This window comes from Peromyscus maniculatus, chromosome 18 (genome assembly GCF_049852395.1).
Source record: "Peromyscus maniculatus bairdii isolate BWxNUB_F1_BW_parent chromosome 18, HU_Pman_BW_mat_3.1, whole genome shotgun sequence".
NCBI classification, from domain to species: domain Eukaryota; kingdom Metazoa; phylum Chordata; class Mammalia; order Rodentia; family Cricetidae; genus Peromyscus; species Peromyscus maniculatus.
The window spans coordinates 40,821,070-40,838,491 of NC_134869.1; the positions used below are offsets into that span (position 1 = coordinate 40,821,070).

General features: G+C 40.1%; 1 protein-coding gene across 4 annotated transcripts in view; it reads left to right on the top strand.

Moving 5' to 3' along the window:
* Nucleotides 1-15,870, top strand: part of LOC143269163 (uncharacterized) — a 28,147-nt gene extending 12,277 nt beyond the window's left edge. The window contains exon 3 of one of the 4 annotated variants that reach the window (XM_076553952.1): nucleotides 15,192-15,870. In XM_076553952.1, the coding sequence (XP_076410067.1) occupies nucleotides 15,192-15,201 (10 nt within the window). In that variant the 3' untranslated portion in view covers nucleotides 15,202-15,870. Of the gene's footprint in view, nucleotides 1-8,452; nucleotides 8,678-15,191 lie in introns of those variants that run through there. The other 3 variants (XM_076553950.1, XM_076553949.1, XM_076553948.1) reach the window with 3 other exon arrangements.
* The last annotated feature ends 1,552 nt before the right edge of the window (nucleotides 15,871-17,422 follow it).

Below are 17,422 nucleotides of genomic sequence, written 5' to 3' on the forward strand. Positions count from 1 at the left end.
TATTATGCTGTGACTTATTTTATAGAGGCAAAAGTAGACCACAAAACTGTACTAGTTGGGTTTCTACTGCTGTGGTAAATATCATAACAAAAAGCTACCAGAAGTGAAAGGATTTACTTCAGCTTATAATTGTAGTCTGTCATGAAGGGATGTTGGGGCAGGGACCTGGAGGCAGGAACTGAAGGGGAGGCCACAATACGCTTTATTGGCTTGTTCCTCATGGTAGGCTCAACCTGCTTTTTTATACAATCCAGGACCACCTGCCCAGGGGTGGCATCATCCACAGTGGGCTCACCACCCACACACATCAATCATCAATTAAGAAAATGCCCTACAGACTTGCCTGCAATCCAACATAATGTGGGTATTTTCTGTAGTCTAGCCTATGTCAAATTGACATAAAAACTTGCCAACACACAGACACAAAAAGAGCATTCATCTGAACAGTAAAGAAGTTAGACAGTGCTTCCCATGAGAAAACGATCATCTTGGATGTGTGGATGGGGGGGGGTATATTTTTAAAGTATTTAGTGTGTGTATGTACATGCACATGCATGCCTTAGTATATATGTATATACACCATGTGTATTACAGGAGCCACCGAGGTCAGAAGGAGTGTATGTACAATTTAAAGTGATTGTTATTTTTTTATCATGAGACTATAAAGAACTACATCTTAAAGGGCACTGGAATTAGCATACTTAGCAATATTTACTATACTTGAATGTTTAAGACACACAGCAAATACACTGTACTTTTATTAAAAGAAATAAAGCCGGGCAATAGTGGGAGGCAGAGCCAGACGGATCCCTGTGAGTTCTAGGCCAGCCTGGTCTACAGAGCTAGAGCCAGGACAGGCACCAAAACTACACAGATAAACCCTGTCTCGAAAAACCAAATGATGATGATGATGATGATGATGATGATGATGATGATAAAGTAATGGAAGTTGGAGAGATGCCTCAATGGTTAAGTGAGCTTACTGGTTATGTACAGGACCTGGGTTCTGTTCCCAGCGCCCACATGGTAGCTCAGAAGTGTCTATAGCACCTGTTTCAAGGGCTCTAATGCTCTCTTGTGACCTCTCTAGGTCCCTACATGCAGGTGGTGAGCATAAACTACAGGCATACACATGTACACAAAAAAATAATGTCTAAAGTGATGGTCATTGTCATCATTACTGTTGCTTGAGACACGATCTCTATTCTTGCACAGGCTAGCTTTGAACTCACCACCTGTCCCTGTTGCCTCAAACGACAGTCTTCCTAAGAGCTCATTACAGTCATGAGACACCATGCCAGGCAGTGATGCTGATCTTAAAGTTATGTTAAATAATAAACAGATTAGTTGGGGGAAACTGCACATCATTTCTTGTTAAATTGTAAAGCTAACAAACATGATTTTTTTATTCAAATGAACTTTTTATAAATTTGATAAAATTAAGAGTTATTCTCTTTTTTTGGCTTCATTCCATGTCTTCCGGATATTGCTAACTTTATCAAAATTTGTATGCAGACAATCCTTCTTAAGATGTCATTTTTTGTTCTGAAGAGTTAAGTAAAAGTCTTCTAATTTTTTAAAAAAGAAGTGTTAATTTTTATTTATATGTGTGTGAGTGCCTAGATATCTATACATGCACCATCCTCACTAGGTACCATAGAGGCCAGGAGAAGGCACTGGATACCCTGGAACTCTAGTTATGGTTGTGAGCCGCTGTTTGGGCGCTGGGAACTGTTCAAGAGCAGGCAGTGTTCTTAACCACTGAGCCATCTCTCTAGTCCCCCAAATACTAATCTTTGAAAGGAATGGCTTTTTAAATAGCCACACATAAAATCATAACTATGTATTACTATAGCTATATTTCCTTTCCTTTCTAACTTTGAAGTTTTAAATCCATGTTGAATAATAGGTAACTTTTTGTAACTAAAGATATAGTGGGGTTTTCTTACATTTAAGAGTGTGTGTGTGTGTGTGTGTGTGTGTGTGTGTGTGTGTGTGTGTGTGTGTCTGTGTCTGTGTCTGTACCATGCGTGCACAGGCTCTGCGTATATGTGAACTTTCTAGAGTTGATTCTATCATATGGGTCCCTGGAATCAAAGTCTAGTCCTGGCCTTCACCTGCTAATCCATCTCACCAGCTATAGATACAATTTCTTTTACTGAAAAGGTCATAACTGTTTTAGTAGCTTAAGTATTTTTGCATACTTCCTTTACTAATATAAAATTAATGTGTTTGGTTTGCTTTAAAAAAAAAAAAAAAGAATGGCTTGTTCCCCATGAAATCCTTTCAAACCCAGTCAACACTGTCTGAAATGTATTTTCTGTATCATTTGACAGTTCCAAGTATCTTGTGTCTATTTTAGTTTTCAAATTCAACCACATATTTTTCTAAGGACAAAGAAACACGCCTTATTAATTAGCCCACTGATTTTTCACAAAGTAGTTGTTCCACTCTGTTCACAAAACTCACATCTATCCAATATGTGTATGTATATGTGTGTGTGCATACACACACACAGTATAATACACAAAAGTATGCTCTACTCAAACTGAAGTAGTTTTGTATTTGAAGTGTATTTAGTATGCCTTCTTGATGGAGAAAACAAGTATCTTTCTTTGCCTGTGATGGTTAGGGTTCTATTACTTGGAAAACTGTGTAGCCAATGTGGCAGCCACCAGTTTTTAGATACAGAGTTGATCAGGTAGGAATAAGGTTCAAGGCCAAGTTGTATTGCTTTTACAATGATACCAGAATATTTTGCTTCTATACCTAGTAAGTTTAGTGATTCAAAAGAAAAGCTTTTAGGCTTCCTTTTAGTTTTCCCCTGTAATCTACACAATGTAAGTGGCACAAAAGAAACATTAAAATATTACTATAATAGTACTTCAAAATCAGCCATGATAGCACTACTATTTGATAGATTTAAATTTTGAATGCCATAACTTTCCCTGATTCTACCCAATTCATAAACTACACTAAAGATGGAAGATTCAGCTACAGCCATGATGTCCTTAAAACTCATAAACCTGTGAGTTAATCTTGGATGGCCTCCCAATTCAGACCCACTACTACAGATCCAGAATGTGTTGGAGTGGGGACACATTCATCTTAGAGAAATGGGGCACTACACATGTTTCTAAAGCCAGAGTGTTCTGTTTGTGAAGAAGTATTAAGCTAGAGAAGAGTTAACGGATTCGGAACTAACCTGAGCAGTGGACCGTGTTCATCTCCTGTTAGGGACATAACCAAACCATGAGCTTTGGGCAGAGCTAAAGCTTCCTAGGAACTTTGGCTTACAGCTGTGGATGTGGAGAAAGTGAGCAGTTCATACTAATTTCCAGCTGCCCTGCATGGTCTGCTGCCATGTTGCTTTTCTCTCCCTCGATACACTCCATGAAGACCCACTGGTTCTGTACATGATCTTCTGAAAGTCAAGTCATCACTGTTTAAAAAGCTCGTTAAACTGATCTGATACTGCAGTCCAAGGAGGCGCAGGGAGCTACATGATATGGACCCACTGTCTAAGGATAAGGCTATCATAATCCAGAGGTGTGTTACCTTAGCCTTCAGAGCGTCTCATTTTGTCTCTTACAAGGTTTATAGTTATAAAATTACTAGCGTGTCTTCTTAAAATTGTATTGGTATGTTAAAAATTCAGAGGTCATCATCTATTAAGTTCTAATTGTTAATAAACAACAAATACAAATTCAGAATTCCTGAGGAGAAAAGGCCATTTTAGTTCTCTTTAAGGAATAAAATTTTGATAGTTGGCCTAAAGCTTGATTTTCTGTGAGTCTGCATGAGCTTGAACTTGTCATAGTTTTGATAGAAAATTCTTTTGGCCTCATTAACAAAAAATTATGTTTTAATGAATGAGCTCTAGTGTTATATCAAAGAATTGCTTTATTAACCTTAGTAATCATTAGATAACTAAAAAAATAGTACTACAATTTACATTTGTCATACACGCTTATGACTTTAGAACTAATAAGTTCAGCAGTTAAATTACAATGTGCTTAACCAAGCCTGTAGAGTTAACATTATTTTTATAATAAAAAGTAGAATTTGTAGACTAGAAACCTTTTCATCAAATCTATTGTAACAGATTGATAGCCCTGATCTCCTCTGTTAGAAGGCAAAGGAGAAGCAGGTGCTGAACCTAGAGTGGCGTCTCTCACAGTCATTCCTGAGGAGTCAGCGGGAGGCTTTACATTTTGAAGCACAGATAAACTTTAAAAACTTAGGGGAGGAAGAAAGCCACATTAGCTTAGTTTTTAGACTAAGTCAATGGTTTGAATGTTTAATTCAGCTATCTAACTAATGAATAACATTAATAAATAGGTAGTACCCAGGGCGGTGGTGGCACATGCCCTTAATCCCAGCACTCAGGAGGCAGAGGCAGGTGGATCTCTGTGAGTTCAAGGCCAGCCTAGTCTATAGAGCAAGTTCCAGGACAGGCTCCAAAAGCTACACAGAGAAACCCTGTCTCAAAAAAAATAAAAATAAAATAAAATAAAAATAAAGAAATAGGTAATACAAGCATGTCTATATTATAAATATAGAACTTGTATTTTTTTGGTGGCTTGAATAAAAATGGCCCCTATTTGAACGCTTAGTCATTAAGGAGTAGAACTGTTACAAAGGATTAGGAGGTGTGACCTTGTTGGAGGAAGTGTGTCACTGGGGGTGGGCTTTGAGATTTTCCAAAGCCCATGCCAGGCCCAGTTTCTCCCTCCTTCCCTCTCCCTCCTTTCCTCTCCCTTCTCCCCTCCCCCCCTTTCCTCTCCCCCCTCCCCTTTCCTCTCTCCCCTCTCTGTGTATCAGGCTGTAACTCAGCAACTACTCCAGCGCCAGGCATGCCGCCATGCTTCTCGACATTGTGATGGTAAACTAGGTCTATGAAACTGTTAGCAAGCTCCCGATTAAATGCTGCTCTTTCCTTGCCTTGGTCCTGATGTCTCTTCACAGCAACAGAACACTAAGACAGTTTTCAACACACCTGAATGTCTTTCTTGGACTTATAACTTACTGTTGACCTTGAGAAATTGGATCACTGAATGAAATCTCATATGATCCTCATTCTAGCAATATACTGTGTAACAAACTCATGGAGCTATTGCAGCAGAAAAGACGTTGTTTTGTGGGCTTCAACTCTGGAGACACTAAGTCAAGCAACAGAAAAAAAAAAAACAAAAAAAACGGGAAGTACAGTTTGGGTGTATTAGATGTGCCTAATGACCAGGAAAATGATAAGGCAGAGAGCATATTCAGAGTCTAGGAAGAAATGAGAATGTGGCATGTTGTAATACTAAAGACAATGAAAGGGAAGTCATCTGTGATAGGATGATTAACTAGAAATCTGAGGGAAAAAAAGAGTCTGAGTCGTTAAGTATCTGTTGAAGAGCATTTTGGGAAACAAGAACCAGCCCTATATGCTTGGAACGGGGCACAAGGACGTTATCTGGAAATCTCTGCCTGTTTTAAGTTCTGGATTTGACCTGGAGAGAAGAAACTAGAAGACAAAGTCATCACTGTGATCCAACATCACAGAGTTACTTTTCAGCAGTAACTTCCTTTCCAGTGCTGGGGATGAAGCTCATGGCCCTGTGCATGCTAGGCTAGTGTTCCGTCACTGAGCTACATCCACAGCCCCTTATCGGTAACTGTAGAAGGAGATGCTCCACATCCAGTGCATAGTGATTGATTTTAAAAGCTACCCAGACCATTTGAACATAGAACATGTGTAACTCCTTGTTGAAGACTGAATAATTGTATATTTCAGAATATGTTTTCTATTTTTAATAGACTTATTAGTAGGAACAGATGACCACAGCAAAAATTTGCTATTTTAACATTCTGCATCCCCCATGGTCATGGACTTCTGGCACCTGAGTGTTCACACCCATCTGTTTATCAGGCATTTTGCCCATTGTTTAGATCTGTGCCAGTTTCAAAGGTCATATGTAAATCAAAATGGGCAATATGTATTCTGTGAGGTATAAATAACATAATTTCTTTAAATTATGTTTGTAGGAAGACCTTTGTTAACTTAAAATAACTTATTAAGTGTGTATAGAAAGCAAAATACAATCAAACTCCCTAAGTTTACAAACAGAGTCAACTTGTTCAACAAGCTGTTAAAATTAGGAAATGTTACTATATATAAAACATCATTGAATAATTTAATGTTATCTGAGGGGGAGAAAGTAGCATTTGGCACCTGAGAATGAAATGTTTTTACTCAGATTGTATGTGTAATTCTCACAATAATATAAAATATATACCATCCTTTGCTAAGAAATAAGAAAAATCACTTCCAATATATACCATCCTTTGCTAATAAATAAGAAAAATCACTTCCAATATATACCATCCTTTGCTAAGAAATAAGAAAAATCACTTCCCAGTACTTCATATACACAATAGCCAGCATCCCTTGAAGTCCGTGCTCTTTAATGGTATCGTACCACTTAAAGTATCGATTTCAAACACCAGGACAAATCGATAGGTTTGTAACAGTGAATGCAGTGGTTTGTAGACATGTAAAATGTCAAGAGCCAGAAGATGGCCACTCTGCAGTGGACAGACAGCCCTCACCTGTGTACACATGGACACCACAACTGGGCTGAGGTCATCAGGAAACAGACAAGAAACATGGAGTTGGTGGGCAAACGAAGTGGGGATACACAGGACCATGTTTTGTTGTACACCTGTATGCTTGTTTTTGTGGTTTACTTTTTCCCAAACACAACTACATAAGACAAATGACAATGTTTGGTGTAAGAGGTAGGGGGGGAGATAGGGAGTTGTAACTCTTTTGTTTCTTGCCCTGACTCCATACCCAATTGTTCATTTAATCTTTGAGGGAATGCTTACAAATCGCAGGACTCAAATTGTGATTTTAAGAGTCTATATTGTAGCTGGAATACTTAGCTGATCCTTTTAAAATATTATAATCGATTTGTTTTGATCATCTACTGATCATAATAAAAATGTGGTTTAAAAGTGGAGGAAAAAGTTCTGGAGCTGTGAGCGGCTTTGTTAGTTTATACTGAATTATTTATTCACGTTTCTTCCATCCAAAGTTAATGAATTGGTTCTCCCAAATATTTTTACATCTTCATGCTTCCTACCTTCAAGAAGCCTTGAATCTAGTTGATAGAGACAAACTAGTCAGTGAAAACTATCCATGTGTTACCAAGAAAACTTTTTTTTAATATTTGATTAGAATGGTAATGAGATTACATGTTTGGGGAATACTTTAAACATTGGAAAAAGTTTCTTTTTTTTTTTTTTTTTTTTTTTTTGGTTTTCAAGGCAGGGTTTCTCTGTGCAATACCCCTGGCTTCCCTGGAACTGACCTCAAACTCACAAAGCTCCACCTGTCTCCACCTCCCTACTCCTTAATCATGTCCATGGAGAACCTTGCAATGTGATCACATTGGAAATGAGGTTTTTGTAGCTGTAATAAGACAAGTTAGAGTGGCTAACTCATCCTAGTCGGTGACTGGTATCCTTATGGAAATGGAGAGGCTGTGTGGAAATGGAGGCATCAACTAGGTTGGTGATCTCTAAGCCATGGATCAGCAGGCATTGCCTGCCACCACCCGAAGCCAGGCAAAAAGATTCTTCCCTAGAGCTCTTGGAGGGAGCGTGGCTCTGCTAAGACTTTGGTGTTGTAGTTGTGGCCTACATACCCGTGAGAAAACATCTGATTTAAACTACCTCCTGTGTGCTAGCTTGTCAACAGCTCCAGGAAACAAATCTACTGCTTCAGATAGGTTAGGAAGGCCTCTCTCTCCCAGGTGATGGTTTGGGTGGCTTGTCTGTGACAGAGTCTCATGTATTGCAGGATGCCCATGGATTCTTTTGTAGCCAAGAATAATTTCGCACCTCGATTCCTCCTGCCACCCCCTCCCTAGTGTTGAAATCACAGGCATGTACCACCATGCCCTGCCTGCTTTACGTGGTGCTGGTGAACAAAAGCAGGGCATCGTGCGTGCCTAACAGGCACCCTATCAGTTGAGCTCCATCCAGCCCCAGGTTATTATTCACTCATTCACTCACTCATTTGCGGGAGTGCTGGGATGTAATCCAGAGCTTCGTGTAAGGGCTAGGCAAGCACACTATCTCTGAGCTTCATCCCTGGCCTTAATATATGACTTTAAGATCAAGACATAAGTAATAAAAATGTCTTATCTAAGATGAAAATCTCACCAGAGAGCAAACTCCTGGGTAGCATTTCAGCTCCTTGGTAAATATCATACAAACATTTTAACTGACGAGTTGTGGTGATCTGACTAAGAAACATCCCCTCTAGTCTTGGACATTTGAGCATTTGGTCCCCAGTTGTTGGTGCTGTTTGGGGAGGCTTAGGAGGGGTGGCCTTGCTGACGAAGTGTGTCACTGGGGTGTCCTGTCACTTTCAAATTGCTCTCTGCCTTCTTTCCAGATGTGAGCACTTGCTGGGCATGACGGTGCAAGCCTTTGCTCTCAGCCAAGATAGGTGCATCTATCATTCCAAGCCATCCAGAGCCACACAGGGAGACCCCGGCTCAAAAAGATAAAAATAAGATGTGCAAGCTCATCATCAGTTGACATGCCTGTCTGCTGCCCTTACCAGCCATTAAGGTCTCTAACCCTCTGGAACCATAAGCCAAAATGAATTATTTCTTCTGTAAGTTGCCTTGATCGTGGTGTTTAAACAGAGAAACAAAAAAAAAAAAAAAAAAAAGTAATACACTAGTTCCAAGGTCACAGTGTTTCCTCTTTCTCCGAGCCCTTTGCAAAACTTATATGAAGTAAATATTAGTTTAAAGAAACTGGGCAGTGCCACATGCCTAACATCTTCACATTTAGACAACCTAGATTCAAGAACCTATCATTTTTTTCTCATCTTAAGACAATTTCACCCGAAAGTTCAGGCTGCTGTCCAAATCATGATCCTCCTATCTCAACCTCCCTAGTGCTGGGATGACGCATGTGAGCTGCCATGCCCATTAGGAGCACACACTTTCAGCCACCAGGAGAAGTATGTGTCCATGCGCCCACAAACTTCCAGTGTGATTTGTTAGTGGTAGACCACTGAAACCAGTCCTATATGTAAAATACAGTTCATCTCTTTTATTCCTACCTGTCCTCTCCTTTATGCCAATGGTAGCATTGATAATGATGATTGCTGCTGAACTTTTCAAGTACTGCATGTACCAACTCTTGATCTAAGCAATAACCCCATTGGAGTAGATTTGATTCCAATATATAATAAGACAAAAAAGTGATGGAGCTTGAGCTGATCAGATCTGGCTGGCTTGAAAATTTTCACTTTCTAAAAAAGTTCTCTCCCCTGCTCTCCTTCCCGTTTGTGTGTGTGTGTGTGTACATGCGTGTGCCTCCTGGTGCAGAGGCCAGAGGAGCATGTTAGCTGTCCTCCATCACTCTCTACTTATTCACTTGAGACCTGTTCTTTCACTGAACCTGGAGCTCTCAGTTTTTCCAATACTCGGAAACCAGTAAGCACTAGATCCAGTCACCCCTCCCCCAACCCTTCCCAGTGTCGAAGTTACAGGCTGTTGGCCTTCTGAGTGGGTGCAAGGGATCCACACTCAGTTCCAGACAGCACTCTTACCCACTGAAGCTTCTCTTGTGTCTTGTTTTGGGGGGAGGGTTTGGTTTTGCTGAGATAAAGTCTCATTCTGTAGTCCAAGCTGGTATGAGGAAGTCACCTGTGAAGTGTACAACTGCAGTTCAATAAATCCAATACATTGTACACCTGTGTAATAATCACCCAGAACATTCTCCAGTGGAAAGTTTTCCCTCATGTGTCCTCCCAGTCTGTAAACATCCCCGTGCATCCCCCATGAGTAGCTCTGCATGCTTTAGAACGAACAGACTCATGCAGTGATATCGTTGGTGTCTTGTTTCTTTCCAAAGCCTTCACTATTAGTGATCATATGATTCTTCCAACAACTGCCAAGCTCTTAGTCCCATTCCACTGACCTTTTGCTAAACAACTGTGCTGATAAAATCAACTAATTTTTACTAAACTATTAGTGTGTAGAATGTTTTTCTGTTTTTCCAGAAAACCAAACATAATTTATATGAACTCTGTAGATGTAACCAACCGTCTTATTAAAATAACACAGAACCAATGTAAAAGAGAAAGCCGAGAGGTCAGAGCTCAGAGCTAAAATCTTACCTCCTGTGGTGCTCCTACCTCCCCAAAAGAGCTACTTCCTGTGTGTCTGTCTTTAAATAGTCTTTCTGTTCTGCCTTCTCATTGGTTGTAAACCCAAACATATGACTGCCTCATCACTGCCTGTAAGTACCGCCCTCCAGGTCTTAAAGGTGTGTGTCTCCAATGCTGGCTGTATCCCTGAACACACAGAGATCTACCTAGCTCTTCTACCAAGTGCTGGGATTAAAGGCATGCACCGGCGCCGCCGCCGCCGCCGCCTCCGCCGCCACCACCACCACCACGCTCTTGCTATGGCTCTGATAGCTCTGACCCCCCCAGCAACTTTATTAACATACAATGAAAATCACATTTCAGTACAAATAAAATACCACCATAGAACTCTAGAAAAATAGTTATTCCATTGATTTTAGCAACTTGAGTTATTTTTGGAGGGAAAATAAATTTTGTTAAACATGATTTTTATTCCCTTTTTAAAGTTTTTGTTGGCATAAAATGATTTCTTTGTGGCATTTTCTTTTCTGTGTGTGGCACTTTCATCAGGATGCCATTACTACTTTATCCGTATTCATTCCTCTCTGATAGCCTCCCGTATCCCTCTGCTCCCTCTTGCCGGCCCTCTTCTCTCCCCAAGTAGTCCTCCTCTCTGTTTTCACGTCAGGAATTTTGTTACCCACCCTGTCTCCCACCATTCCTCACCCTTAGGATCCTACTTCCCAGGGTCCCCTGTTTATTTCCATTACTTACCCAAACAGAGGGGGTGGAAAGGGGGAGAGAAAGAGATCTAGTTCCAAATAGAGAAACTATGGTGTATGTCTTTCAGAGTCTGGCTGCTTGTACTTAATGTAATGACCTCCAACCACATTCCTGCAAAGGTCATGGTTTAATTTTCCTTTACATTCGGGGGAAATTAGATTGTGTTCCTTATTCCTTCATCCAGTGTTGAACATCAAGGTATTTCTATGATATGTTGGTTAGGTTTATTCCTGGGCTGTTGTGATTGGAACTTATGTAGACCAGGCTGATCTTGAATCACAGAGGTCCTCTTGCCATTCTGACATCAGTGAGATAGAATCTCAAGAATTTTTTCTTTTTTTGGTTTTTCGAGACAGGGTTTCTTTATAGTTTTGCACCTTTCCTGGAACTCACTTGGTAGCTCAGGCTAGCCTTGAACTCACAGAGATCCGCCTGCCTCTGCCTCCTGAGTGCTGGGATTAAAGGCGTGCGCAACCACCGCCCGTCAAGATTATTTTTAATTTGCATTTTCATAATGGTGAAGGATGTTAAACATTTTTTCAAATATTGGTCATTTGTGGTCCTTCTTTCAAGAAATGTCTGTTTAGTTCATTAACCCATTATTGATTGGGAGATTTATTTCTATGTGTATTTATTTTTGCAGTTCTTTTTATATTCTAGATACTAACTTCCTGCTGTATAACTGGCAAAGACATTTTTTTCATTCTATAGGCTCTCTTCACTATGGTGATTATTTCTTTAGGGGCCTTTGATAGAATGTAATCCCACTTATCAATTCTAAGTGTTAGTCCATGTACAATTAAAGTTCTTTATAGAAAGCCCTTCTGTATGTCTCTGTCATGACCTATTTTCTCCACCAATCTCAAGGTTTCATGGCATACATTAGAGTATTTGATCCATTTTTAATTGATTTTTGTGAATCTGTTTTCATTCTTCTGTGTGTGAGTACCCAACTTCCCCTGCACCATTTGTGGAAATGCCTCTTCCTATGCTCCTGTGGGTACCTTTGTCAAAAGTTAGGTGGCTGTAGCATGTGTATTTACTTTGGGGTCTTTTGTTCTATTCCATTGCACTATGTGTCCCTTGCTGGGCCAGTATCGGGCTGTCTCTGTCACTATGGCTCTGTGGTAGTGTGAAATCAGACATGGTGATTCCTCCAGCCTTGTTCTTTCTGCTTAGAATGGCTTTGTCTAGTTTGGGGGTTTTTGCTTCCATAGGATCTTAGGATTGTATTTTATAGTTCTGTGAATAATGCCACTGGAATTTTGATGAGAGATTGCCTTCAATCTATAGATCACTTTTAGTAAAATCACCATTTGCTTTTTAAAGTTTCATTTTTATTGACTGGAACTCATTGGTGGGGGATGAGCATGCCACTGTGCATATGTAGAGGTCAGATGAGAACTTTATGGTGTCGTTTCTCTCCTTCCATCTTTACAAGAGTTTCCAGATCAAACTTGGTTGCTAGGCTTCTGTGGCAAGCACCTTTACATCTCACCAGCCCAGTATAGCCATTTTAACTATGAGTTCTGCTAATACACGAGTGTGTGTGTGTGTGTGTGTGTGTGTGTGTGTGTGTGTGTGTGTATAAAATAACTGTTCCTAGTGAACAGTAAACAGAAACTAATTTCTTTCTCAGCAAGTTTATTATTGTTATGTAAAAATGCTGCTATATTTCATGTGGCCCAGAGTCTTGCTACTTTGCTGAAAGTATTTATCAGATCTAAGAAGTTTTCTAGTGGAGACTGAGGTCTTCTATGTATTTATTTATATTTTATCATGTGTATAGGCATTTTGTATGTCTGTGCACCATATGCATTCCTGGGGCCCACGGAGACCAGAAGAGGATATCAGTCCCCTAGAACTGGAGTTACAGACAATTTTAAGTAAGCTCCACTGGGGACTAGGAATCAAACCCAGGTCTTCTGGAAGAGCAGCAAGTACTCTAGCAAGAACCATCTCTCTAGCTTTTAAAGGTCTTTTACATACAGGATTATGTCATCTGAAAATAAGTTTACTTTAACCTCTTCCTTTCCTATTATAGCATTTCTATTTCTTTTTCTTGTTTTATTGATCTACAAACTATTTCTTCTAGATTCTCTCAATCTTTTTTAATATAAAAATTCAAGTCTTTCTTTAATATTATTTATTTTTATGTATATGAGTGCTCTATCCTCATGTGTGCCTTTATGCCAGAAAAGGGCATCAGATCCCACTAGAGATGGTTGTGAGCTACCATACGGTCGCTGGGAATTGAACTCAGGACCTCTGGAAGAGCAGCCAGTCCTCTTAACTGATGAGCCATCTCTCCAGCCCCTCAAGTATTTTCTAAAGATATTATGGATTTCTTTAGAATCCAATGGAACACACACACATCCTTTTTAGGGGAGGGGGTTCGAGACAGGGTTTCTTTGTGTAGTCCTGGCTGTCCTGGAACTCCCTCTGTAGACTAGACTAGCCTTGAACTCCAACTGCCTTTATCCCTCCACCCCCATCCTCAGCGCAGAATTAAAGGGAGTGTCACTGTGCCTAGCCGAACATCTCCCTTTTCATCTGTAGTTTTATGAATTTGGGCTAGATCACGGTGTAGCCCCATTACATGCCACAGTGACAACTTCTAACTAGGTACATTTCCCTGCCTGTCCTACCTTCTGATAATACCTTCATACCATGCACCCATTAGGGGATTAATCCATTCCTTAGGTCAGAGACCTCATGATCCAATTATCTCTTGAAATACCATCACAAACACATTCATAGGTGTGCTTTTCTAATCTCAGGGGTTACTTAATCCAGCTAAAGTTACAGAACTCTCACAAGTGCTAATCCCATTCATAAGGGCAGATCCCTCAGGACTTAATCACCTCTACAATTCTTCTCTATTAAAGCTGTGGCCTTAGGAATTGAGTTGCATCAAGGATTTTGGAGGAAACACAACATTCAAACTTAAGCAACAATTGTGTGCTATAAAGGTTGTATCTATAAGGTTGACTGAGCATTAAAGTTGACTGTCTCAAGGACCTGCTAGCCAGCAAGCTTCACTTAAATTACCCAAGCTTTCTGAATCAACTAATACAGAGATGAAAATGGTTGATGTGCCCAACATGGTTAGTGTCAAGGTCAAATATGAAATAAGGCTATGTATATGGTTTATATAAAGGCTCTTATATACGAGGCCAGAAGAAGGCATCGGGTCCCCTGTAACTAGAGTTACAGATGGTTGTGAGCGTCATGTGGGTGCTGGGACTTAAACATGGGTCTTTATAAAGCAGCAAGCCCTCTTAACAGCTGAACCATTTCTTACTAACCTATAACCTGGCGGGAGGAGGTTGAAGGCGCGCGTACAAATAATATGCTCAACTTTATTTTGGAGTGCCTCCTACTGGTAAAATTCGGTCAAATATTTGACAAATAAAATAAAAATTATGTTGGGAGAGATGAGAATATTTAAGTTGTGGGAGACTGACATCAGCAAGTTGGTGCAGTAGGAGTTGACAGCTCCTGTCTCCTTGCAGAAACATCAGTTTCAACAACTATCTGCACTCCAAACTGCTGTCACAAGGGCAAAATCAAATCTAGGTATGAGAGTTCGAGAATGAAGACAGCACAGAAGTAAGAAGAGATGTGTGGAAGAGGGTAGGAAGGACAGTTTCCATGACTCATGGACTGTGATTTGGCTGTGTCTGTACAAAATGTGAGGCTTGAAATTTAATTGGCTGATGTAATAGTAGTAAGAGGTAGAGTCTAAAGTAAGGAGATAACTTAGTTGGTAAAGTACTTTTCCTACAAGCATGAGGACCCAGATTTGAGCCCCAGAACCCATGTGAAAAATGCCAAGTGTGGTGGTGTGCAGTTGTAATCCCAGGACTGACGGGGGGGGGGGGGGGGACGCAGGGAGGCAGACATAGTTAGATCCCTAGGATCACTGGCCAGCCAGACTAAACTGCCTGGTGAGTTCCAAGCCAGTGAGAGACTCTATCTCAGACAAAAGGTGGGTGGTACCTGAGGAATGACATTTAAGGTTGTCCTCTAGCTTTTCACATGCATTCATTTGCATGTGCACCCCCAGACATGTGCATATACAAGAACATATACAAACACAAAGAAAAGGGCACTTATGAAGTGAACAGGTCACAAGAGCTCTTTAGGAATGATAGTAAACCTTTTAGAGGTCTCCTGTGATGCTCAGCTTGTTTGTCCCTCTGCTCTCTTCCATGTGATGAATACCTTTCCTTGTTTCCAGAGTTCAGTAACAGCGTGCTACCTTGGAAGCAAAGAACAACGCTAAACATTACCAGACAACTGAGCTCGATTCTGCCTTAACCTTGGGCTTGCCAGCCACTAGAGGTGTGAGAAAATCAATGTTTGTTCTTCATAAAACCTCAGTCTCAGACATTTTGTTATACTTTCCACGTTTCAGGCCTGCCCTAATGTAGACTGGGTCCTGCAAGCTTAGAATCCAGTAACCTAGACTGCATTCTTGCCCCAGTACTGAACCAGCTGACACACATCCAAACTTCAGGTTAGACCCCCATATCCCCAAGGCTAAGACCTTCTCTAAAGATTCAGACAGCCCTGCTTCCATGGACTCTATTTACGACCCAAGCTAGAGTCATCAGAAAGAGAGTGCCCCGATGGAGATAATACCTCCTTAAGATCCAGCTGTAGGCAAGGTTGTAGGGCATTTTCCTAAATCCTGATGGGGGAGGACCCAACCCTCTGTGGATGGTGCCAACCCTGGACTGGTCGTCTTGGGTTCTATAAGAAAACAGGCTGAGTTAGTTAGCAGCACCCCTCCCCCCCATGATCTCTGCATCAGCTCCTCCCTCCAGGTTCCTGCCATGCTTGAGTTCTTACCCTTACTGCTTTTAATGATGGCTGTTATATGGAACTGTGAGAGAATTAAACCCTTTTCTCCCCAAGTTGCTTTTGGTCATGGTGTTTCATCACAACAATAAAAACCCTAACAAAAATACTAAGCAATAGTCCTTCCATGGTGCTGGATTTGTCTTAGTAGACAGAGGTTTCAAGCTGGTCTCTACAGATACAATCCCAAGGCGTCCTCATGCAGTCTCAATCACCAGGCCCATGCCAGTGGACATCTGGACCAGACTGTTATGCCTGCCCCCATGATTTCATACCAGACCCATCCAAGTAGACCTAGTCACTTGGGCCAATCCTCCTGAGGATTCCAAAATCATAATTGCCAGCATATTTTTCTAGATAACCTCAGAATGTCTGGCCAATCTAACTGGTAAGAGTTTTGCCCTCCCAGAGTCAGTCTGATAAATAGGGGTGAAGTAACTCAGACTCAGAAGGACAAACATGATTTGTGCTTACTCATAAGTGGATACTAGATCTAAAGCAAAGGACAACCAGACTGCAACCTACAGATCCAGGGATGCTTCCTACCAGAGGGGACCCTAGGATGACTGTGGCTTATAATAAGTTTTGGGTTTACCCAATCACTGGGCAAGCTTTGCTGAATCATCTCACTATTAGGATAAGAATTTGTACCATATCAAGCTGATGAAAGAATATGTTGGCTGTACTTTCAGGAGGGGAGGCTAAAATCATTTTAGATTATGGATTAGCCTATAGAAAAATGTCTGCTGTAAATCAAACAGTGAAGGGGAAGATGAATAGGAATCTCACACAACTTAAGTAAAACATAGCTCTCTGAACAGATGAAGATAGGTTTCTTCTGTATCCCAGAATCTAATCAATATTTATATGTATAATTCAGCTATTATTTGGCTTAAAAGGGCTTATTGGGAAATGTTATCATTTTTACTCTTCTCTACAGAGAAAATATTTTCCAGTTTCAAATAACCCTTGACTTTTGAATTATAACCTGTTTTTATGTTCAAGCTATCTGTGTATTATTTCTCCTGCAATTGTACATAAAATGTTTTTACATTCAAAAAAGGGACAAATACTATAGAATTGTATTACATAAAATATATAGAATATACAAATTCATAGAGACAGAAAGATTAGACGTTGTCTCAAGATAGAGAAAAAAGGAATATAGAACAGTGATTTCCCAAGTACAGAATCTCTGTTTTGTGTGATAGAAAAGCCCCACAAACAGACAGTAGTATCAGGACATAATATCATGAATGTAATAATTCAATGCAATTAATATAATTAATTAATATCATAAATATAATTGTTGAATGAATACTGTGAATGTAATCAATGAATACCACAAATATAATTAATATCATAAATGTAATTAATGAATATCATGAGTGTAATTAACACCTTGAATGTAATTCATGCCACTGAATTGTGAACTTAAAAATGGTTGCAATTGCAATTATGTTTATTAAAAAAAAAATAAGGTGGAATGTAAGCACCATACATTATATGTGTGTATGAAACTGAAGACAGCAATGTTCTAAAATAAACAAATAAAAGTAAGTAAATAAGGGTAGATACTAATACAAGGTCACAAAGATCATTAATAAT